Genomic DNA, 25,096 nt, shown 5'->3' on the forward strand with positions numbered 1-25,096 from the left:
AAAAGTGCAAAAACCTTAAAGGTGTGGAAATTAAGTGCCAGAATACAGACATTTCAGATAACACAATCGATATTCAACCAAGAAAAACTGTGAAAATTTTCCCTAGATCAGCAGATGAGCGAAGTGGATTCCATTATGCAAGGTGCAAGAAGAATCAACCATGTCCTTATTTCTCATACTACGGGCTACACGATGTTGTTTCTCACAATAACAATAATGACTATGCTTTATATATCGATGGAGCTATTAGTCACAGCGAGGAAAGACCACTCATTACGCCTGTGGCCCTACAATTTCCGCCCATCCATTTCCCTGATGACGATACTTATCACGGCAGATCTGGTTCCGAGAATGTTGTATATCTTCAAAAAAGTGCACCACATGCGACACTCAGGACTAGGATTATACCTGGTGTTGCTGCACAAGCTAAACAGGCTAAAACACCTGTTCATGTGGAAGACAGTGATGAAGTACCAGGAATAAGGATTGTTGGAGGTGGACCTGCTACTAGCAGTGGTACACCAGTCAGTAGCAAAGGGAGATCTGGAGTTCTCGAAGTTACTGCTGAAGATAAAGATTAAGCTCGAGATTTTAAGGTTATCATTTATTTAAATGACCACGGCTTGTCAACGGACTTGATGATATATTTAGTTATTAATAAAGAACTGCAATTATTATTGTTTTCTTTTATTCTTATAACGAATAGTTGTCTATCTGTGTCTTTCTTCCTATGCCTATTTAAGTAAAAATACAATAAAGATTCAGTCTAATGTAGGTATGTTAAGTTGAAATCTATGAACATGCGTATATTATGGCTAATAATTAAAATAATTACTTTACTGAAAAAGATTTTTATAATATTAAATGATTAGGACGCCTTTACCGTTCAATGTATGTTTGATCCGGGTAACGAATTCTTTTTTCTAAGTGAGGGGAGAATGAATATTATTTAACATAACTACTTTGACTTCTGGTACCAGAATGAATAGTGTAGTACATAATGAATAAATTTTACTTAAAAGGATTTATTCCAATCAGTACATTTTCTTAAAAAAAATAATAATAATTGAATAATTAATTGATTCACTTAACAGTTACTAATTCAATAATAATTTTTTATTTCTACATAATCATATCACACATTATCATTCTTTGTAAACGGTATAGGTAAATACCAACGTTTAAAAAATGTAGTCCGTGCTCATCTTTTCTGTACATCTCTCTAAAAGTAATATTTGGTTTACAAATTTACTTTAAAAATCAGACTAGTCGCTCGTATGGGTTGGTGGTGAACCTGGCTCTGTATGGATTTAAATTTGCATGCACTTACATAAATATGAAAACTGTAAAACTGAAAACTGTCTACTGTAATCATATTTCAAATATGATAAAACGCAATTCCCTATATTACTACAAAACAGTAAGCTAATTACTTCCTTTAAAATTAGAACCAAAAAAATGACGCCATCTATGAATACAATTTAATACTAACAATACACTGGCACTTTGTACTATTAGCTACAAAAATAATGAAGTAATGTACGGCTAAACTAATAGATGTCGCTTTCTCATACGTTATAAGCGCCATCTCTCGATCTCTGCAATTACTACTTTATCACTTAAAATAAAATAACAATAATCCTCACAGTTACTTCTAGATGGCAGTCGTTCATGTATCACAATAATATTTTAGAGGGAAGGAACTTTCTTCGCTTTTTTTATAAAGTTCGCTCATTATTTCTTTGAATAACAAGATACCATTTATATTCTAGATATATTCTAGATCCACATTTTTTCTTAAACAAGCAAATAGAACTTTAAAATCAAGTCGAACAAGTTAGCTTAGTTTATGTAGATTACTGAGTTCTCAGTTCAGTTCAGTCAGTCACAGTCAGTGACCGAAGTGAATCGTGAGAGGAGTGTTCCCGCGCTAAAAATAATCAAAACAGCCGCGTCTTTACAAGGAAACTTCAAACTTACAATTTTTGTGACAAACAGTATGAATTTTATGTAAAATTTAAAGGAGACGAGTCGTTCTCTGTGTCCGGTGACAATTATAATGCAGTTTGATTCGTAAAAGTTTATTTTGCTGTGATTTTGCTTTACCGCGTCCTGTGTCATTTGTTTGTGAATGGGTCAAACAGTGCTTTAGCTATATGGAAGGATGTTATTGACGATTAAATTCTAAACATCCTTGACATTACTCTATTTAATGGGATTTTGTTATTGGTAAGTTTACTTTTACTTAGCTCCTTATATTTTCGACTGGATAACCTTAAACGATATTTAGGTCTGATTTTTTCAACGTATGACCTTGAAGAAATATAAATATTTAGGTAACTATTTCGAAAAATTCTTTAAGAATTTTTTCCAACGTAAATGGAAAATTAAGTTTATTTAATTGCAAACTCAGTGCACATTAGTCCAATAATTTTTTTTTTATTTTCTGTTTTGATAAAAAAACAGATGTTCTAATGCCTAATGTTTTTGGGATTTTTAGTTTTATAGCATTGAAATGTCTTAAGTCAAATATATTTTTTAAATCATTAAAATAAAAAGCAAATATGCTTATGTTGCTATTTAATTGTGTTCGTGAGCCCCCAAGCCTCAAGAACACTTCTATTTTTTGCATTACCATTTCAAGTTTCTACAAAGGCGCACCGACAAGTTACGATTAAGTATTTTTAACCGACAGTCCCAAAATGAACGAGGTTAAGGGAGTATTTTTTACTCGATAATTCTACCGATTGACGTGATTTTTTTCGTATTTGACATTAAATTGTTGTCATTTTATCTCATTTATGAATCACTAGCTGCGCCCGCGGTTTCACCCGCGTAAGTCCATATCCCGTAGGAATATCAGGATAAAAAGTTGCTTTTATGTTATTCCAGTTGTCCAGCTGTCTACGTACCAAATTTCATTGCAATCAGTTCTTCAGTTTTTACGTGAAAGAGCAACAAACGCACACTAGATATATTGTATATAGAAGATATTGTTTTCGTGGTTTTAAATCATTAATATACTAGTTTTGCAAAGCAATTAGCTTCTAATAATATTCATTCATCATGTTTAATATTGTATAATATTTTCTAATATAGGTACATTTCTTTATTTATTTGTTTTATTTATTTATTTATAATACTTTATTGTACAAAACAGAAAGTAAAGTTTATAGAAATAATGGCACAATGATATTTAGTGCAAAAGGCAGCATTATTGCTAGACAGTAATCTCTGCCAGGCAATCTGCTACGAAAGGTAATGCAAGAGGTATTAGAGTTAGTGCAAAAAAATATATATAAGAATGTGTATATCCATATGCAGGTAAATCTAGACGATGTATTGTAAACATTAGCATAATCTGTAACCACTTGAAATCCACCTTGAACGAAGCAAACAAAAATCCCCGATTACTTAACTTGAAACAAAAAAAAACCTACATACAGTTTTAACATACGTATAGTTACTGTGCCTAGGTAATTTAACAATAATACCACAGTAAAGTCTAGCATTTATATTAACAAAGTATAATTGTGCTAAGTATTAAAACTTTATTGTAACATACAAACATAATCATTCAATAATAACATTAAAATCAGTTTTATTCGATTTTATTATACGAGTAAGTTGGTGATTAGGTTTCTAGACTATTTATTAGGGTCCAGACATAGAACCTAAGACTTCAGCGTAGCCTAAGTCACGTGTAAAGCACTGTAGCGTAGAAAATCTAGTATTACACATCATAATGCCTGCACGTGTGATACAATATCATTTATATATATGTAAGCTCCGAAAATCTCGACATTTCGCATCCTACTAATATTAAAAACCCGAAAGTTTGTAAGTATGGATGTATGGATGTTTCACGCGAAAACAAATTATTGTATCTATATGAAATTTGGTAGAGAGTTAGATTTTTACCCAAGTACCATGCGAGTGTCGCCGCGGGCTACAGCTAGTTGTTCATATGCTGGTGTATAGGTAACAATGTATATTAGTAAAAAGTAATATCTTAGTGATCTCACTAAGATATTGTATATATATTATACAAGCCCGAGTGTCTACTCGGGCTTGTATTTTCTCTTCTCTAATCCAATCTTTATAATATTAATTTAGATTAAGTAGATATATATGCTAAACTCTTGTAAACTACCATGAGACGACTTAAAACTAAGGGTCCGTCCACAGTGGGGTTTTGGCAGGTAGGACTGAAATCACCCACGGCTCCTTCTTCGGGGGCCATGGTTATCTATATAAGATTTCCCCTCCCAAAAAGAAAAAAAGCGAAACACATTAAAGCTACGTAATTATTTGTTTCTTATATATAAGTAGTTTATTTGTCTATGATATTACTAGTAATAAACCTGTAACATGTATATTCATTATTCACTTACACTTATGTGATAATAGTACAACTTTTAGCATGTACTGTAGGTGATAAACAAATACAAATAATAGTGCGGGAGGCAGCGGTAATTTTTTCTAAATAATTGTCATTTGATTCTTATATTACCTCAAATCTCTCTAGGATACATGTTTTTTTTTAAACCAGCATGTATAATTATTATTTTAATTCAGACTCAGAATAGTACCTACATACATAGTACTCAAAAATATTTTGTTAAGCGTCGACATCAGAGAAATCTGTTTTAATTAAGTATTATGTTGTTAAGGCATACGGGAAAAACTTTTAACGTTATATACCTATATACACAAGAGCTGGGAACGTGCGGACTTCATTGTTGTTCACACATAATATCGCCTGCGAACAGCACAATAGGCCTATCATATTTTACATGAGCATTTTGTTAACAAATAGATTTAAAACTCCTTTAGTGCTGCTACAAAAGACCGTAGGCTGTGTATTAAATTTTAAAAATTTCCATGCATTTGGCTTCAGTCCTAACTAATTATAAAAATACGAAAATTTCATTTTTATGGTTTCAAGATAGTGCGAAATTACATATAAAATAAATTTTAGCACTGTCTCTCGCACTAAAATGGGATACCGTGCTTACTTTAGTTTGTTATTCATAACAATTGTAAACATTACATTTATTTGTTATTCAATACAGGTATATCCTGAATTTTGTATTATTTTATCATATTAGCTATATTTGTTTAAAACCTGTTTATTTTTGTTAGACGTATGTAACGATCTTGCTATTATTTCCATTTAAAAGTTTTATTAGTTTATTTATTTCTATATATATAAAATTCTCGTGTCACAATGTTAGCTACCATATTCCTCTAAAAAGGCTGGAACGATTCTCACGAAATTTTGATAGCGTATCGGGTATCTGAGATTCAGCCAACATCTATTATTCATACCCCTAAATGATAAGAGTAAGGCAGAACAGCGTTTGCCGGGTCAGCTGGTTAAAGTATAATTTATTAAAAGTATGTTAATACATTTTTTGGAATAAAATATTCTACCTTATTATTCTCGTTCTTACCACAACCACAACCCAATAGTCAGGTGATATTCCAGTTCATTCATACGAAACCATTATTTATCAAAATATATTTACACGTCTTATTTCAATCGCTTCAATTTACCTCATAGTAATTCATAAACCAATATAATAAACTAGCTTTACCCACATAGTGCCCGTTCCCGCGGAATTTCTGGGATAAAATCAATCCTATTATCTTTCTTGAATCTCAAGCTATACCTATACCAAATTTCATCCGAATCGGTTCAGTGGTTTAAGCGTGGAGAAAGACAGATGCAGACAGACACAGTTACTTTATGATAATATTAGTAGGTATAATAATATTATGTTAACAATTCCTTATAATTTCAAATGTGACAATTATTTCAAATTCAAATGTGATAATTAATTTATGAAAACAACAAAAACCTCATTTACCGTTCTTCACTTAAAACACGCGAAACGTGATATATAAAGCGTAGGTGTAAGTATTCTATTTTAAATAATAATTTATTGAAATTGAAATCGTTTCCGTAACATATCATATTATATTATCGATAAAACATACAGGTTTCGAGTCCTTGGACAAATGTCATGCTATTTAAATCAGATATTTTTCTCTGTGCTATATGGTTATCGGATCCTAATATAATCTGTTATTACTCAATTACTTAAAACAAACGTACCGATATTCATGCGATTTGGTATACAGATAGCCTCAAAATTACATCGTGATTTGTGTGAGTATTGCATAGTTTTTACATAGAAGGAAGTTATAAATCTTCACTATATAGTATAAAACAAAGTCGCTTTCTCTGTCCCTATCTCCCTATGTATGCTTAAATCTTTAAAACTACCCACTGGATTTTGATGGGGTTTCCTTGTGGATATAATAAATAACATCTATTACACTGCTCCTAATTAACGCGTGTGAAGCCGCGGGCAAGAGCTAGTTGACTATAATTTTAAGTGAAAATTAAATATTTAAACTTTCGCCTTCATTGCGTAAACTAAATAAAGTGCCTACTAAATATTTTTTGTTGCTCGTTTCACTCATTACGAAGATGTCGTGATGCTTTTTGATTCTGAATACATAAATGGGAATTGAGAATTGTAATCACGATGCGAAATAATAAATACAATTGAATTATAATAACGCGATCTTAAATTATTCGATAGAAAATCTTTACGTTGCGTGTAAAATTTATTTGAATATATATCTAAATTTACTGTTAATTGGTAATGAATAATATACTGTACCTATATAAAATGTACCGTATCAGGCAAGCAAAAAGAGAAATAAAGTTATATTCACAAATATTAAGAAATAATCGCTTAAGATATATAATGTCATTTACTACGGAAATATTATGTTATCTGTATCTTCGTCAAACAAATTTTAATTCCAACGAAATTATATGTATGAAGTCTTAATCGATATTTTCCTTGAAATAAATCATTCGTCCTTCCATTACGTCGATGGCATTTGGCTAAGTTTAAGGGCTGTCGAACATTCTTTTTATTTATTATTTTAAAAGTCAATATTCACAGTTTCTCGTATTCATTAGAAGTATAACTTGGACTATAGTATAGTGTGGTTTATGGTTCAGTTGTATAGTGTCATAGTGAATAAAAAGTTTTATATTAAGTAGATTACGAAATTTAATTCAATTTTTTCCTTGACTGTCTGTCCAGTCAGTGCATACCAATTCACTATATGAGAACATTCTATACTATGTTTCTATGTAAGACAGAAACTATTACGAAATGACCAAGGTGCCAACCCTAACATAAACACAAACAAAATAACATCCAAAAGGATTCTCGTGATGCAACAAACATGTTTCTTAAGAGCACGTGTCATCGTCATTTTGCAATGGCTGTGATGAATTTTGTATGAGCAATTTTGTTGTCAATATTCAAGTACGACCAAATATTTTTTTTGGGGTTCACAATCCATTTAATGATAGGGCTGTGAGATGTTTTGATAATAAGCCCGTATTTAAAAAATAAGTATTTATAGCTCAATTTGAAGTGGTCACAAATTTGCCTACTTTTATGTTATGAGTTAAGGTTTGATAATTATTAAATTGAAATATGAAAGCTTTGGGTTTAAGTCGATATAAGAACACAGATAATAACTCGATTACACAGAATCTTATATCCCAAATTATTTATTCTTAATTTAGTGCTCAACTCAAGCAATTGGATTTTAATAAAAGATAGTTATAATAAAATTCTAAATTTTATCTCGCTATAGAGTTACTTATCGTTTTGTTACTCATATATTAACATTAGATAATATTATGTATTCTATAACCATCCACATAACTAACCTACCTACTGATATTATAAATTTGTTGACGAATGACATGTCACAAAAAATAACGCCTACATATATATAACGAAACAATAAAAAATAACGAAATTGTACTGGACAATAAGGATGAACAAAGAAGAATGAACCGAGGATGTGCATAATATAATAGTATCCGAGGAACGACAAATTAAAAAAGGGTCAAATTGGAAGATGGGAGGACGATGTATCAAAAGGTTAGAGAAAGCCTGTTAAGGAACAACAGGGGTAGGCCTATTTCAATAGACAATCAAACCAAAGCCAATAAATTTATTATAAATAAGTGTTTAAATATTAATGTCATGTTAAAAAGTCATAAAGGCTTTTTTATTATTATTTACACACAATATACAGCTGTGATTGCGTGTATCCGTCGAAGAAGCTATATAGGTTATAGGATCAACTGCAGGGCAGACGGGAAGGAGCAATTGTCATGAGATCACGCGAGGTCAATTGTTATTCACGGAGGCATGATTTGATGTTCACTTAACGCTTAAGTAGCTGATTTGGAAGGAGTTGAGGTTTGATAAATAATAATGATGCAAAAACTCTCTGAGGAAGTTCCGGAAGTGTAATCTAAGTCCTAACGTAAGACTAGTAGAGAATTGCTATTTTTGAAATATTCCTAGTGTTATGGAAGTAAGAAACAATAAACGTAGGAGGGTAAGAGAAGTGGTGGCTCAGTGGTGAGGAGCTCAGACTTAAATCGGAAAATCGCGGGTTCAGACCAGACGAGCGTGCAAGAAATAAATTGAGTTATCAATTTACTTACATTATATCCACACCACTCAAAACGCTGAGAAACAGTTAAGAATATCGAGAGAAAACCGGTAAGTCCCAGAATTTAAAGTTCGACGACTTGTGACATCTGCCAACTCGCACTTGGCCAGTGATTATACCCTGAACCTTCAGAAAGCTTGTGTCCCTATAGTGTATATGTACTTTAAACTTCTTTTAAGGCTACGATATTGAAGATTGTCCGTAAGATTTGGAAAAGAGCAATTTAGTGTCATTTGGTAAATAGTAAATATTAAGACTATGTTATGACGATTCAGAACTGCTTTGAGGAAATGTCTAATTGAATAAATAAATATTTGAGTTTGAATTTAGTAGGGTATTAAAGAAAATCAAGTTGCTGTTGTTCGTCTGTAAATTTTATACTGGATCACTTATTAGTTGTATTGTCCGACCAATGACCATTAGATAGCTCATATTGTATGCATCAGATAATTGTACTATTTTTATCTATTTTGTTAATTTCGATTATTTTGTGGATATTATCAAAATCTTCTTAAATTATTATTGATTCGACTTCTTAGTCCCAAGGTTCGTATTATAATAGTTCGTAATATTATAGATTTTATTGGCAAATGTATACCAGAAATATGTTTCAAGTTACAATAACGAAACAAAAAATGTATCAGATATCTTAGCTTTGTTTGAAATATAAAAAATACATCGCATTTTATCTGTCTAAATTTAAAGTCGTATATACAAGAACACAGCTTTTCGAAACGTTCGGCATTATAAAATTTCCATACGTATACTCCGAATAAGAGCCAGTTGGACAATTTAGTTGAATCTATTATTTAAGTATATTTTAGTTGGTTCATTTGTTATATTAATTAATAATTATCTCAATACATTTTGTTACCTACATTCACAAAGCAAAAAAATATTCGTAAAATTTGTCACGGTATGTCATAACCGCTAAAAATTTTATAAGCCGAAAACGATTAAAATTGTGAATAATGTAGACTCGATTTGAATGGAAATATGGTATTGGCGACCAGTACTTAAAGGTCATCTTGCGAAACGGACCATCTCGGTCTTCGAAGAAGCGAATTCATTAAATATTATAATATATTATTAATGCCTTAGCCATGACCTGCCTATTTATTAATATTATAGAGGTATACAGTATGACAAGTAGTACCCGTTGCAATTGGTAGACTTTCTGTTTTTCTGAGGGGATTTTAGCAGAACAGAGCAGAGATGGATCTTGCTTAACTGTGTGATGTTTTCATATATTTAGAAACAAGTTTTTCTTGTAAAATATAATTTTCATCTGATAAACACGAAGGTGAAGAACAAAACCATATTGTGACTAATGTATATTTTTGTGGATGGCATTCACGTTAATGCATATTTTCATAAATACGGAACGAGTATTTCATTAACTACGACATTTGGCGAAAAAAATCATCAATCATATTTATTTATTATAATAGTCGTTATAACTAAAACCGTTTCAATATAATTGCAAAGAAATAATAGTGCATTGTTTGTAGTGGTTCTCTATATGGGTAGATTATAATTAGGTCGCAATCTGACATCACGTATACAGTATTATCAACAAAACATCTGTTATCTAAGATCTAAAAGCCCCTATGGTGTGGAGTTGTATGCTGCATACTAACGACTGTAATGTAGTTTTGTTACTTTATATATATCACTTTATTGTAATATCATCATATATCATCATCATAATAGTAATATCTATACTAATATTATAATGCTGAAGGGTTTGTTTGTTTTCTTTTTTTTTTTTTTTGTCATAGCGGGCAACTGAGCTGGTGGTTCGCCTGATGGTAAGCGATCACCACCGCCCATAAACATTCGCAAAGGTAGTACCCCTGTGAATGCGCTGCCCGCTTTTATGGGGTAAGGGAAAAGGAAAGGATTAACGACTGGAAAGAAGGAATGGACTAGGACGGGTGAGGAAAAGGAAACGGGCCTGGTTTGAACGCACTAATCTCAGGAACTACTGGCCCTGGTTAGATATACCATTTATTGAATGAGGCTGTAGGCTATATATGTACTACTATCAATAATGTGAATTTGTCTGTCTGTGGGTAGGTTTAAAAAACACAATCGGGGTTGTAAAACTTTTTATTTTAATAGTTCTTTTTTTAGTTTGTCCGGATTAATGACATCACAAGGCCTGATAAACTAGGAAACAAATTATTTATCATATACAAAATCGATTCGGCTAGCGATTTGAACGTCAATCAAATACAAATAATTAAATACAATAAAACTATTTGTATACTTTAAATGTTTGTAATTCCAATTGTGCAGGACGCGCGGTTAATTACTGTAATGAATGAAGGTGTGTTATATCATTATTTGCATGCTAACAAGTATTAATACTTTAATGGATTCGCGATGGACAGGTGTCATAAGACATCTGCATCTGCACTGGATAGATCTAAAGAATAAAATATACTGCAGCCTTATTCATTTAGGAATATTTCGCGAATTCTTGTTTTTTTTTTATGTCATAGCGGGCTTCTGAGCTGGTGGTTCGCCAGTAAACGGTCACCACCGCCCATCATATAGACCTCTGAGAACGATAAGGAAAGGTTTGATGATTGGACAGAACGAATGGACTGGGAAGGGCGAGGAGAAGGAAATAGGAATGTATTTTGAGAAATTTTGAAAGAATAGAAAAAATTTGATCACGAGGCAGGATTCGAACCTGCGTTTCTTGCCTAACCGTAGCAACGCCTAGCCTCTCGGCCACCCGTGATCCCCGGGATCACGGGTGGCCTTCTGGCTGGTTTCTATTCTTTCAGAATTTCTCATTTATAAAGCATTTCAATGCTATAAAAACTAAAAATTAAATTTAGGAATGTATCTTGTAATTGGCAATTAACCATGTTTTTAAAGCAACGTTCCCAAAACATTTGGCAGTTGTAATTCGTAGCGCATGTTTCGTCCGATCTTCCACACTGTACCGTCACATTGTCGGGCTACCTGTCAGTATAGGTAGCACGGGTTGAATACTAATCAGGTGACCGGGTTTGCTTAACCCGTTACCATTGTATATGTGAATATCGCGTTAGGCAAAGTGAATTGTACTTTATTAGTTACAGACAAGAGTCGCTATTTCTATTGTTGCGCTGTGGTGCTTCTGTACCAACCTATTATTATTATCTGTAAATGCCATATTTAACGCATTTTGCTGTCCCGTTAAGCCTTGATCTAATTGTTGTTTGGTTCATAAGCAATTATTAAATTATATTTCTTTTAAATAAATTCAATGTTTGAGTGAGACACACTAACACACAAACACAAACAAGGGTGAATCTATTTAGTTGTGTGAGTGAATAAAAAAAATATAATATAACTACTTGATATAAATATTGTTATGTTATTAACGGTGGTTATTTCTATTGTGAATCTATTTATCTTAAGGTATTGTATTGATAAGTTTAATGATAGTTTTATTTTAAACTAGCTTTTACCTTCACCCGCGTAAGTCCGTATCCCGTAGGAATATCGGGATAAAAAGTTACTTATATGTTATTCCAGTTGTCTAGCTGTCTACGTACCAAATTTCATTGCAATCGGTCGAGTAGTTTTAGCGTGAAAGATCAACAAACACACACACATCCTTACAAACTTTCGCATTTATAATATTAGTAGGATAAATATATATATATATATATATATATATATATATATATATATATATATATATATATATATATATATATATATATATATATATATATATATATATATATATATATATATATATATATATATATGAGTAGTAGGATTATTATTGAAACAATACTTAATATTCACGGAGTTGCACGTGTAATGCATTTGATCGATTTTAATGACGGTGTTACGATAATTATTATTTTGAATTGGCTTTCTTTAATAACTTCTATATTAATTTTTTAATATTTAAATAAACTTCCACTTATATTGTTAATTTAAAATTCAATCGCTAAACAAGTAGTGACCATATGAGAGTTTCAATATTATCAGCTTTGCAGAATATCTTGAGCAACTTACGTTACACGATTAGATAGCATTTAGCCTATATTTTATAAACTCACTTATTATGAAGTAGTAACTGGTTTTTGCCGGCAACTACGCACGTATCTTACATACAAAACAATGTTGTGATTGTTTTAATTAAACTAAATTTATGTCAAAAGGTTTTTATTTCGAAACATAAATAAATACTGCGCCCCGCGGTTTCACAAGGTAAAAGGAATGGATTGAAAAAAGGGAAAAGGAATTACCTACTTTCGCGTGATTCCCAAATAAAAAAAAACCTAAAAAAAATAATAAAAAAGATAAATTGTATAAAAGTAATGAAATAATAGACAATTTTTGTATAATTTCAGGGATAAACATCAAGCACAAAGTACTTCATGTATTTAATTAGACAAGATTCCAAGCTTTCAACGTAATATTGACTAAATATAGTCAAATGCTTAAGCCTAGACCAATATAACATAAAATATTTAGCTCACAGCTTATTTGGTTCAAAAATCTGTTTTTCACCATAGTTATTGATTTCTTAATTTTTTCTGATAAATTTTCTGCTATATCCATGAAAATACATTAATTCCATTCCAACAAATATAATTAACCCTTTATCTAAACCTGTCTACACCTAAAGCCTACTCCTAACCTAAAGAATCTAGTTAAACTAGACCCAAACAACATGTCTTAAGTCTATTTAGGACCAAGATTCACCTTCAATACTTTAGGTATTAGTCATATAACAGCATCAATCGAGCACCTGTTAGACCTCTATTTATACCGACTCTAGAACTGGGGAAAGGTGAGCGACCTCGTAAAGTAAACAATAACTTAAGTTAACAATCTATTGTTCTTATTGGGTTTTACTATTCCTGAAAACATAACTGTCACTTTATATTTATACACTTTTCCCACACGTAAAAATATAATTTACTAGCTGTTCGCCCCGGCTTCGCCCGCGGTACATATATAGTCTATGTTACTCGTGGATAATGTAGCTTTCGTATGGTGAAAGAATTTTTAAAATCGGTCCAGTAGTTTTTGAGCCTATTCGTTACAACCAAACAAACAAACAAAGTTTTCCTCTTTATAATATTAGTGTAGATAACGTTTGGGAAAAGTATCTTCTCGTCATCATACCAATATTAAACATGTGAAAGTTTGTTTGTTTAGATGTTTGTCCGTCAATCACGCTGAAATTACTGAACGGATTTTGATGAAATTTGGTATATTGATAGGAGCTGACTTGGGTGATAGGATATTATTTATCCAGATTGAATGCACTCTTGGGATAAAGAGGAATCTTGATATCCGAGCGCAGCCAGGACGAGCGTGGAGTAATACATAAGTGTGATTATATAGTCAGATATGTGCAATACTTCAAACAGTAAATTGTATTCAGTATGTTAAGTTTCAAAAATTTTCAGTAGATTAATATCTCTCGGGATAGATTATACCTACGATGGCAATAACATGATGATAATATATACAAGATATAATATTTATGAAATATAGTTATCAACCTTATATTGTAAGACGAATAGTTAAATTGTTTTCGTTTGTGTGTTACAAAAGATCTTTGAAACAGCGTGAGGGATTTCAGTGTTTTATCACACGAAACTTACTGTTATATATACTCTTTACTGAGCTACTAATAATATATTTTATGGCTGATGAACTCGAGAGAAGTGGGGACAAGCAGGTGTTAATACATATAGTATGATAATAAACGTATTAAAAGTAAGGTACCAAAAAAAAATGTTTAAACATTTTGGTCGTCCGCCTACTCGGGCTGTTCTCCGAAACGACTGGTTCTTAACCTTGACGGAGCTTTTCTGGTGATAGCAGATACCTGATACTTCAATATCAATAAAATTATTAAGTGTGCTTGCAAAAAATATAATTTAATGACGAAATCTGGCGTCAGCTCGTCTACGATATGGTTTATGGCGTGGTTCTCGTTATGAGAATAACGCGCACATCTCGGGATCGAATTAAAAAATTCTTTCAACTCTGGATATGTACGTGATGAGACCCTTAGTGCTATAGACTGCATTTGTACCAAGCGCGCAGTCAGAGCGTTATATATAAATGGCAAACGAGTCCCGTGTAGGCTAGCGAACATTTATTTAAATTTCAACCAACATAAATATACGTAGTATAGATTGAGTGTTAAATATCACATATCAACTTCGCATTACCGCTTTAGCAGCGAGACCTTGTAATAGAGTCAAAAACGCATTTCACATGCGAAAGGCCAACGGCCTTGTTAATTTGGTTCGCACTCTTTGCATTGTTGTGAATTACGAGATGCTCTGTGAATATAACGACACCTTATGCTCTGGTTTTAAGGAAAATAATCCTCAAATATCAAGGACTCGCATACATAGTTCGATCGACAAAATAAACATTTAAAATCTAGCCGCGAGTCTCGATTGCGTCACTATATATCTTAAATTAAGCGTTTAATTTTTTTTGGGACACTAAAAAGAAAAGAAACATGCAATTTGGCGCGAAAACTTTTGCAAAAAGTTAAAAAAGGTGCTATAGAACGTACTATGGAAACTGAAGGATAATTTCGAAAAACGTAAGCACAATCGTGTATCATGATAGGTACAATAGAACAAACCTACGAAACAATACGATAAGTGAAATCGTTTTAAAGAGTCATCAGTATGAAAAGATTGTTAGACAAAACTTTATTATTACAATCAAATAGCTTTTTTATGTTCCCAATTAGCAATTACAAAGAACACCGATATTATATTTATCATCGTGTAAAAAACATAATTCATAAATTTTATTGTTTGTTATAAAACGAATAAAAAACATCGCCCAATGACGCAGACCGCACAATTTGGAAGTTACGACGATAATTGCGTTCTTTTTTTCTTATTTTTCAAAGATTCCGGGTTGATATCGCTTGTGATCACGTTTTGGTAGAAAAAGTGGATTTGTCTGTAATTCTACATGTTTGATTACTATACGGATACTTCTAAGACAAATATTTATAAAACAGTCACGGTTATTAAAAAACAGAATAAGTATCATATACTTATACGTCGGTTTTGATACAAATATTTCAAATAGAAACAACAAAGTTTCTAAAAATTTGTATACAGGCAACTTGAAGTTTGCACTACTATAATCGGCAAATACTGAGACTACACATATAAGTAGTCCATTATAAAATTATAAATATGAAATTAGAAACAAAATGTATCATATTACGTACACGCTGTGCGGCACCGTTTAACCTAAGGACGAACCCGAGGGCAAGAGCAAGTATTTCTGTAGCTTATTTGTTGATATGGTACATAAGCTGTATCAGTGCCCACTATCATCAAAATCCCTAAAGCGGTTTTCGTGTGAAAGATTACCTGATAAACATCCATAAATCCATAAATTGGACAACATTACTAGGATCTACTTACATAATTTTTATCTCAACGAAGGACCAAATGTGCGCGCGAAAATGTCGGATTTGGGCTTCAGAGCTTAAAACCCTACTTTCCAACCTAAACCTCGTGCCTATCATAAAAAGTCCTGATAAACGGAGCTGCGGACAAAAGCTAGCAATCAACGAAACAGCGCATGTCCTTTCAAAATAATATATTTCTATTTATAACCTATAATTTTTAAATAACACATTACGCCGTTTACTTCCTTAAACACTTATTAAAACTATTTTAAAGCGAAATAAAAAGTAAACCAAATCGCCGAATTTAACAGCAAAACAACTTTACAATTTTCATAACATTCGATCTTATTTCGCGCGGTATAAAGTGTAAATTACATTGCAAATTGTTCTCTGATGAAACATAACAGACTAAATAAGACAATCGTCTAAATAAGCAATAGATGTTGCCAGTTGCTACACAAGACAGGTTATATAACGGTAACTGGGTCAATGTTACTCGTATACTATGTCCTGTAATGGTTTTGCAATTACCTGTCTTAGACTGTGGCATAGGTACAAGCGTTCAAATGTCCCTATTATATCCATCTATCTATATTGTTTTGCTTGTTTGTATTTGTTTTATACAAGCTGTCAGTACGGGCTTATCTCGTAGTACATAGGCACTCAGACATCACAAACCTATTCATCGGAGGAAGAATTTTTGAAATCGGTTAAGTAGTTCCTGAGATTGGAGCGTTCAAACAAAAATTAACTACATATCAGGGATGTTCTGTACTCTATGTATTATATAAGTTCGTAGATTATTTTATATCTGCAGTGGAATTTTTTATTTGACCCATTTCCATTAAACAAATAAATAGATTAACACTTGATATTTTCCTCAATACCATATATCGCAATATTTATAAGTAATTAGAGATATAATAATAGTGAGGAATGTGTGTTATGTCACTACTATGTTTTTATGCCATAAGAATGTACCTACCACAAAGAAAAACGTTTAAATAGAATTTTTATATCAAATAACTTAAAAAAAAACAGAGATAAAATATGCTACACTAAGAACAAAATATCTACAACAATACTTTGAACTGAAAATTTTGCGTCGTTTGAACAACATCCAAGTCCAATAAATCCATACTAATATCATGACTGTGAAAGTAACTGTATGTCGATTTGTCTCTTCTTCACGCCTAAACCACTGAAGAAATTTGGATGAAATTTGAGATCTTAGTAAGGACATAGGATGTTTACTATCCCGGAAATTCAACTGGAAGGGGAACTATGCGAAACTGCTTTCCGAAGCGGTGGGAAATAGTAAGACTATGACATGACCTGCCTATATATATGTTGCCTGGAAGAGATCTTTAGTGATAAGGTAGCCTTCTGTACTGGTCTAGTTATAAGTCTTTTATTATCGTTTATTTGTATAACAGCACAATCAAGTGTTAAATAAATAAATATGACGATTCGAGAGTACTACTAGAAGTCTAATTGAGTTTTGAGCTTGAAGCCTGCGGGTAGAAAAGAAAGTGGAAAATAAAATAGCTAGTTTTAATTATTGAATTAAAATAGTACGTGATCTATTGTCGTAGCTGTTTCGACACACTTCCCTATTTCTCTAATAACTAATAGACCGCGGTATTGTCACGATTTTTACTTGGGAAATATAAAACGTTGCGCAATCCGTTATAGATCTTTTCGAGGTTCTAAATAATAATAAGACCACGTTTTGTATACTTCGTTTTATCTGAATTCATTCATTTTGTTTAGAAATGTTCCATTGTTTGTTATATGCTTTAATTTTTATTGATTTATAGTACATTTAGAAATAGTTGTTGATGTTTAAGTATATTTTTATGAGAAATATATTAATAGACGTACAAAGCTGACAATAAAGCAGCTCACTACGACTACGATTTTTTAGTTTAAAGGTATGTTTCAGTTTAAGCTATGGATTCACTGGTAAGATGCCACTGAGAAATATATTATATATTGAGAAAGAGGTACTATATAAAGTCTTCCGTGGGGACCACGATAATTACCCGCGATAATAAGAAATGTATCTCTTAGCCCTTACAAAATTCACATCAATGCTTCGTTGAATTTGGACATGATGAAGTAACAAACAGACATTCTAATGAGATCTAATTCTCAAAAACCTGATACCGGTATGTCCTAACAATAATGTATTGAAACCTATCTAAAAATTACAAAAAATTTGGTTCACAAAAAATTATAAAACTACATCTACATGCCAAGGTGTTTGTTGCGAATGACATCACGGTTTTCCTAGATCTCTTTGTCCTTATTTATATTTGACATTGAGGTACCAACCGATCGTTGAATTCGTCGTATACAAAACATATCGAGTTATTTGTTGAATATTAGGCCTCTTTGATCATTTATTAAATAAATTAAGCATAATTTGTGACTAAGAGTCTATGAAAATACGCTAATTGATAACCTCCTCTTTCCATTCTCCTTTTTCTGAAGTCGGTTGAATAGATGAATTATTTAATCTTAACAATGAATTGAATTCATTTACATACATAGTTACGTACCTTCTGTCGATACATCGATTCTATATTCGTTAATTAATTGAAATAATTATAAGATTTAATTATAACAAAAGAGTCAGTAAGAACTGAAAACTATTAAATATTAAAATTGACGTAATGAATAAACAAATGCGATTATAGACATCTGTCTATCATATAAATTGAGGTTTACCAATGAATATGAAATTTAGATGAATTGTGCTTTTCTAATTCTGCGCTTGGGCCGGGCTGTATCATGGCCCCAGAATGAATAACCAGCTCCTGTGGCCTCTACACTAAAGCGTCTCAACGGAACACAGAGAGGTTTTAGTCGGTAGGAATCCGATATAACCCACGGCTCCTTCCCCAGAGACGGTGGGTATATACTAGATTTCCCCACACATAAAAAAAATCGAATGCCATGTTTATAGAACAGAGGTTGGCTTTTTACAACCATAGATAACAGAGCTAAAAAGCTATTCCTAGTTACATAAATATGTAGACAATGGATAAATCTCAGTACACCAGGGTACTCTGAACTGTAACTGTTTGTTTGCTTGTGTTTCTCATACTAGTAAACCAATTTAACATCTATTGTTATAATGTTGCGGGTAAAGTTTGTTCACTTTCGCATCTGAAATCTCACAAACAATTATTACGATTTCAAAATGTTTTTTTACTCAAACGTGTTAGGATATGCAGTTCAAGGTTGCGATATTATTTAGAGCATAATTTAAATAACATTTTTCGCACGGTTATTACGAAATTTAATTCAGTTTTCTTTGAGCCACTTAACATAATACCTATATACCTACACACATATTATTTAATTTATTATGATCACTGATTTATCTGTCTAATGGACATTTTTAAGATATATTGGTACAAAAAATAATACATAAAATACACCAAGTTTAATCGTTTGTGCCGACTATATAATAACAAAATAGGTTTCAAAATTAGAAATTTTGAAAGAATAGAAAAAATTTGATCACGAGGCAGGATCCTGCCTCGTGATCAAATTTTCAAAATTTCTAATTTATAAAGCATTTCAATGCTATAAAACTAAAAAATTAGGTTTCAAAATGTTATATTATTTGATTGAAATAATACAATATTTTCATATTTCAGTATTACTACTGAATCACTTAAATACCACAAAATCTATTTAGGTAATACATCACGATCAAAGTTAACTATTTCACCGATTCTTTTAAATAATTCGCTCAAATAAATTATATGGATGTTGTACGATTTGTCCAATGTCTTCACTTGACCTGCAACATGACTTATCACACCGATAACAGTTAGTTTACACGGCGGATTGCACATTGCATGATCTTCAAATGAAATCGCAACTCAACTAATTGTATCGTATTGTTTTATAAACAATGCAATTGAGGGTTAGTGATGCTTTATTTATAATTTTTGTAATAAAAACACACAGAAATAATAATTCTAATTGTGTTGTAAACAATAGGTGTAAATGGCCAATTTAATACATGATACAGTTATTATTGTTTACTAAAATGGAAAGGTATTTCGAAATAACTAATCTATTATTAACTGGTTCACTATAATACATTACTTATACAATAAATTAAGTTGTTGCAGGCCTTCTTGGCCTCGCTCATCAAAAATAATCATTTTCTATGGTTTCGACACACACAGGCATAAGTATTAAGTAGTAGCTATCCGCCCGCGGCTATGCCCGCGTAGTCGCAGGAAACTTAGACCCGGGGTTTTTCGCGCATGTTGCCGTTCCCGTGGGATTTCCGGGATAAAAACTATCCTATGTCCGTCTCCTGGGTCCAAGCTACCTCTGCACAAATTTTCAGCCAAATTGGTTCATCCGTTCTTCAGTTATAAATAGTGTAACTAACACCACTTTCTTTTGTATATATATAGATTACTAGCTGCGCCCCGCGGTTTCACCCGCGTAAGTCCGTATCCCGTAGGAATATCGGGATAAAAAATAGATGTTGGCCGATTCTCAGACCTACCCAATATGCTTACCAAATTTCAGAGGATTCGGTGAAGCCGTTTCGGAGGAGTATAGAGACTAACATTGTGACACGAGAATTTTATATATTAGATTTATTCATTCGACCCATATTATCTTTTATCAGATTTAGCAAAAAAATCCAAGCCAACAATATAAATCGTGTTTTTATAAATAAACGAAAGAACAATAAAATAACATAAATGAAAATAAAGCAATTTTGAAAAACACAATGCTGCCAACTGAAATAACACATAGGCACTTTTTATACCGATATTCCTACGGGATACGGTTACGCAGCACGCTTACGCGGTTTCAACCGCGGGTCACAGCTAGTAAGAATAATAAGCATAACACTTAATTTCTAATTCATTATTAATGAATGCTGGATTAATACTTTCATTTAAACTTTATAGAAGAAAAGCACGTCGAACAAAGCTATAAAAACACGAATAAATAATACTATAAACATGCATCTACTTAAAAAGCATAGGAGACACAATCTGAATCATTATCCGAATTTTTATATGCACCTCAGTATTAATCGATCATAACCCTTTCACTATGTCATTGCCCAACAAGATACCAAGGACACCTAAGAGTGCGCTACATATCGCAATATTGTTTATTATTACCCATTTACTCTCAGTTAGCTTTGTTTCGAATCATCTGAATTCACTCTTGAACCAGTTAAAAATATTTGCAAAATGAGCATAATTGATAGAGTGGACGAAGTTACTAAAGCTAAACAATCTCTGTGCCAAATTTCATTTATATCCTGATCTAACTCTGCAAGAAGGTAACATACACACCTACATTTGTACATAGAATCTCCCTTACTGATTGAGACATATTATAATCATTAACTGCTACCCTTGCTTTCACTTCAATATAATTCCTATGAAAAAACAAACAAAAACATTTTCGCATTTCATTTCGCATAATAAGGATGATATTATGTAAATAATAGAGGATTAGTAAGGATGCAAAGAAGTTAGGATAGTAAGGTTATGTACTTATATATCGACTTGTATTGCATATCTATCGAATGTATAGAATTTTATGAGTATTTCTTGTGTTTGTGTTCTTGCAAGTATTAGGTGTATATTTAGAAGTTAAGGACTGTTTCATGGATTTTAAACGTGTATTGTACGGAGAGTCTTCCGGTAATCACGCTCTCTGTAATGTTCAAAACATCAGAATTAATTATAAAATGAATAAATGGCGTTTAAAATTCGTTACATCCTACTATCCTACTAATATTATAAATTCGAAAGTTTGTAAGGATGTGTGTGTGTTTGTTGCTCTTTCACGTAAAAACTACTGAACCGATTGCAATGAAATTTGGTACGTAGACAGCTGGACAACTGGAATAACATATAGGCAACTTTTTATCCCGATACGGGATACGGACTTACACGGGTGAAACCGCGGGGCGCAGATAGTAGTCTATAATTTCTAAATCGCCGAATAGATTTTGCCTCACAATAAATACTGTGAAACAGTCTAGTGTACATAGAATAAGAAGGTCAAATTTCGTAGAAAATAATCCAACACCACTATTAGCATTTCCGTAAATCGAATTTAATACGTCAATCAAACAATATTTAACTAATAAATGTTAAAAACTGCATAATAAAAACCGGAATGTATTTAAGTTTTATTGCGGCTCGTGATTCGACTTCCTTAAACCGAAACTCGTTAGATTGGTTATAATTTGTTGATATTGTTAACCAAATAAAGAACTATAAACTAGTGAACTAGTGTTCAGCTATAATATAATATAAAACGACAAAACAAATAATACGCAATCAAAACTAACATTGGCATCTCATCCCAGCTCGGTCATTTCGCTCTGATAACTCAGAACAAATCTTATACAACTGACATAACCGTGAAGTGCAAGGTCATACGTGACTTCCTATATATTTCTGAAGGTTAGACGAACCGACGAAATGTGTACGTGGCTTGGTATCGTCCTTTGTTTTTGCTCTGAAACGAAATCTCTGTGGATTTAAGCGCCGAATGTGTATTTTATTTATGTCCGTTCGTATCTTTCAATCTCTTACTGTAAGCATTCTTAGATTTCTAAATGAAATAGTTTATTCTCAGAAATTAACGAATATTGTAGATGTGCCGCGAGGTAACAATTTTAATTATCGCTTAAATAGCACTGAATGTTATTAAAAAAACTTAAACTTATGTTATTATAACATAATAATTTTTGTTTATGTGTTACATACTAAAATCTGTTCTTGATATAGGCTTGAATGAACAGTAGTCTTTATGTTTGATTTTACTTACTTTTACACATTATTGAGAGTTAAGTGTACGCAGCTCTGCACATATAATAAAAATAATAACAATTTAAGAATTTATTTTTTAAGTTTTCTTATTTTGTACCTAATGATAGAACGATTAAAACATCCTGTACACATTATCTCATAGATCCACTGTATCATCGTTTGAACTTCAAATGTCAGAACTTGTAATTTAAGCGTTCTTGCGCACGCGCAGGTAAAATGTCGTCTTTGTTCGCGCGCAACTAGCGATTTACGACGATTAAATTGTATCTGACAGATTCAACTTTGATTGAAGATAATCGTACACATTTATGAATGAGTCAGAATGGGGGTTTTCTTTTTATGTATTTTATGGCTTTTGGAACATAATTGCCAACAATTTTAAGGCCACTGACTTCCAAGATAGATACGTGCCGGTTTTGTAAGTTAATTTTAAGTAAATTTTACAAGTAAGAGTAAGTATAAGCCTCTCTCTCACTCTTCTGTACCGTAATCAAGTCGATAAAGTTTCAAGTTTATCATTTTATTTTCTCTCTTCTCTCTGATACAGAGAGTGCGTACGGAATTTATATAATCCTGCCCTAGGCAGAATAATAAGAACAACTTTCGTATGAAAAACGAGATAAAGTATAAGAATAAGTTTGAATTAAATCCGTCCGTCCTAATGTGTTTAAATGGAGGCTAAAAGAGTTACATACAAGTATTCCGATATATAGGTAAAGCTAATAAAAGCGTGTTAAATACGTTTTGATTTTATGTAACAATTAGATATAATTGTATAGATAAATAAACATTTCCAAAGCGTTTAAAAAATATCTAGTTGATTGAATAACTGTTTGAGTTTGTGTTCACATCCATCACATACTATTTCCATCCACATACTTGCTTGCTTGTACAAAAACGTAATCCGATTCTCACAGTTATTCCAACGGTGTTCACTTACTCAAGTAAACCGATACTCTTAGATCCTATAACATTGTTACTGCGCTTATAAATCCCCAGATTTCTAGTTGTATTAATATATACATATATAGCTTATAGCCTTCCTCAATAAATCGGCTATCTAACACTGAAAGATTTTTTTTTTCAAATCGGACCAGTTCTTCCTGAGATTGGTGCGCTCAAACTAACAAACTCTTCAGCTTTATAATATTAGTATAGATAGCGAGCCATTTTATTAGAAAAAATAATTCATATGACAATTATACTCCCCTTTGTCTTTTAAAAACATTGCAAAACATATTTTTGCGTTAATACTAAATAAAATGTTATTAATCCGTTTTTTAATCGTAATTATAAGTTACAATAACACTAGTTTTTACACAAATTATGGAAATAGGCGATGTTCTTGACACAGATGGCCGACCTTGGCTCTACTAAGAGATTTCTAAATAAAAATATTTATCCACAATGTTTATGTGCAGTGAATTAATTCAATAACCAGTTATGTTCACGTGTATCGAGAAAAATGTCTTATTGTGCTGAGTATGGCTTTATAAATCATAGCTTGCTTTTTATTGGATATTACGATGCTGAATTCTTGGAAGGTTATGTCTGTGTTCTGAGTTAAGAGAATTATCATTTACAAGTAAATAAAGGTTTGTTATATTTAATATACGTTACTATTTTAGGTAACCAATAATAAATCTTAATATATAAAAATCCAGTGTCATGATGTATGTTCCCAATGAACTCTTAACCAACTCAACCGATTTTGATGAAATTATGTGTAATTTGTTCTAATTTAAAGTATAGGATAGTTTTTATTTCGATTAATTATCCCAATAATTTATAACCTTTATATTTTTAATTATTACTCAGCCACAGCAACGCGTGTATGCTATTATCCCCATAGATCTGGAGTTCATTAAACTTCAGCTGAAGTAAATTACAAACATAATTATTTAAATGAAAAAAATACCGATTTCCGCAACTCCTGTATCCAAACACGTTTAAAATTCGAATACAGCTTATATTATAAGGCAAACGAAAATAACATTAAGAAAATGTTTTACATTAAAAAAATGTCATTATATTTTTATATAAAATGAGAAGACTAATGATTTAAATGTATCTGAAATATTACATAACGTTGCGTTATATCATTATTAAACGTAAATTATAAAACCCAAAAGCCACATCTGCATATGCTCTATTTCAAAAACTATTAAATAGACTATCAGCGACTTTATCAGCAAGTCCTGAAACGCAATACAATGCAGCATCCAGTAGTTTCGTACCTATTATG

General features: G+C 31.9%; 1 protein-coding gene across 3 annotated transcripts in view; it reads left to right on the plus strand.

The window, feature by feature from the left end:
* Nucleotides 1-1,858: 1,858 nt before the first annotated feature.
* Nucleotides 1,859-25,096, plus strand: part of LOC119837429 (torso-like protein) — a 43,387-nt gene continuing 20,149 nt past the window's right edge. Inside the window, exon 1 of one of the 3 annotated variants that reach the window (XM_038363006.1) lies at nt 1,859-2,229. In XM_038363006.1, the coding sequence (XP_038218934.1) occupies nt 2,213-2,229 (17 nt within the window). In that variant the 5' untranslated portion in view covers nt 1,859-2,212. The remainder of the gene's footprint in view (nt 2,230-25,096) is intronic. The other 2 variants (XM_038363005.1, XM_038363004.1) reach the window with 2 other exon arrangements.

The sequence above is a fragment of the Zerene cesonia genome, chromosome 27 (genome assembly GCF_012273895.1).
Source record: "Zerene cesonia ecotype Mississippi chromosome 27, Zerene_cesonia_1.1, whole genome shotgun sequence".
NCBI classification, from domain to species: Eukaryota; Metazoa; Arthropoda; class Insecta; order Lepidoptera; family Pieridae; genus Zerene; species Zerene cesonia.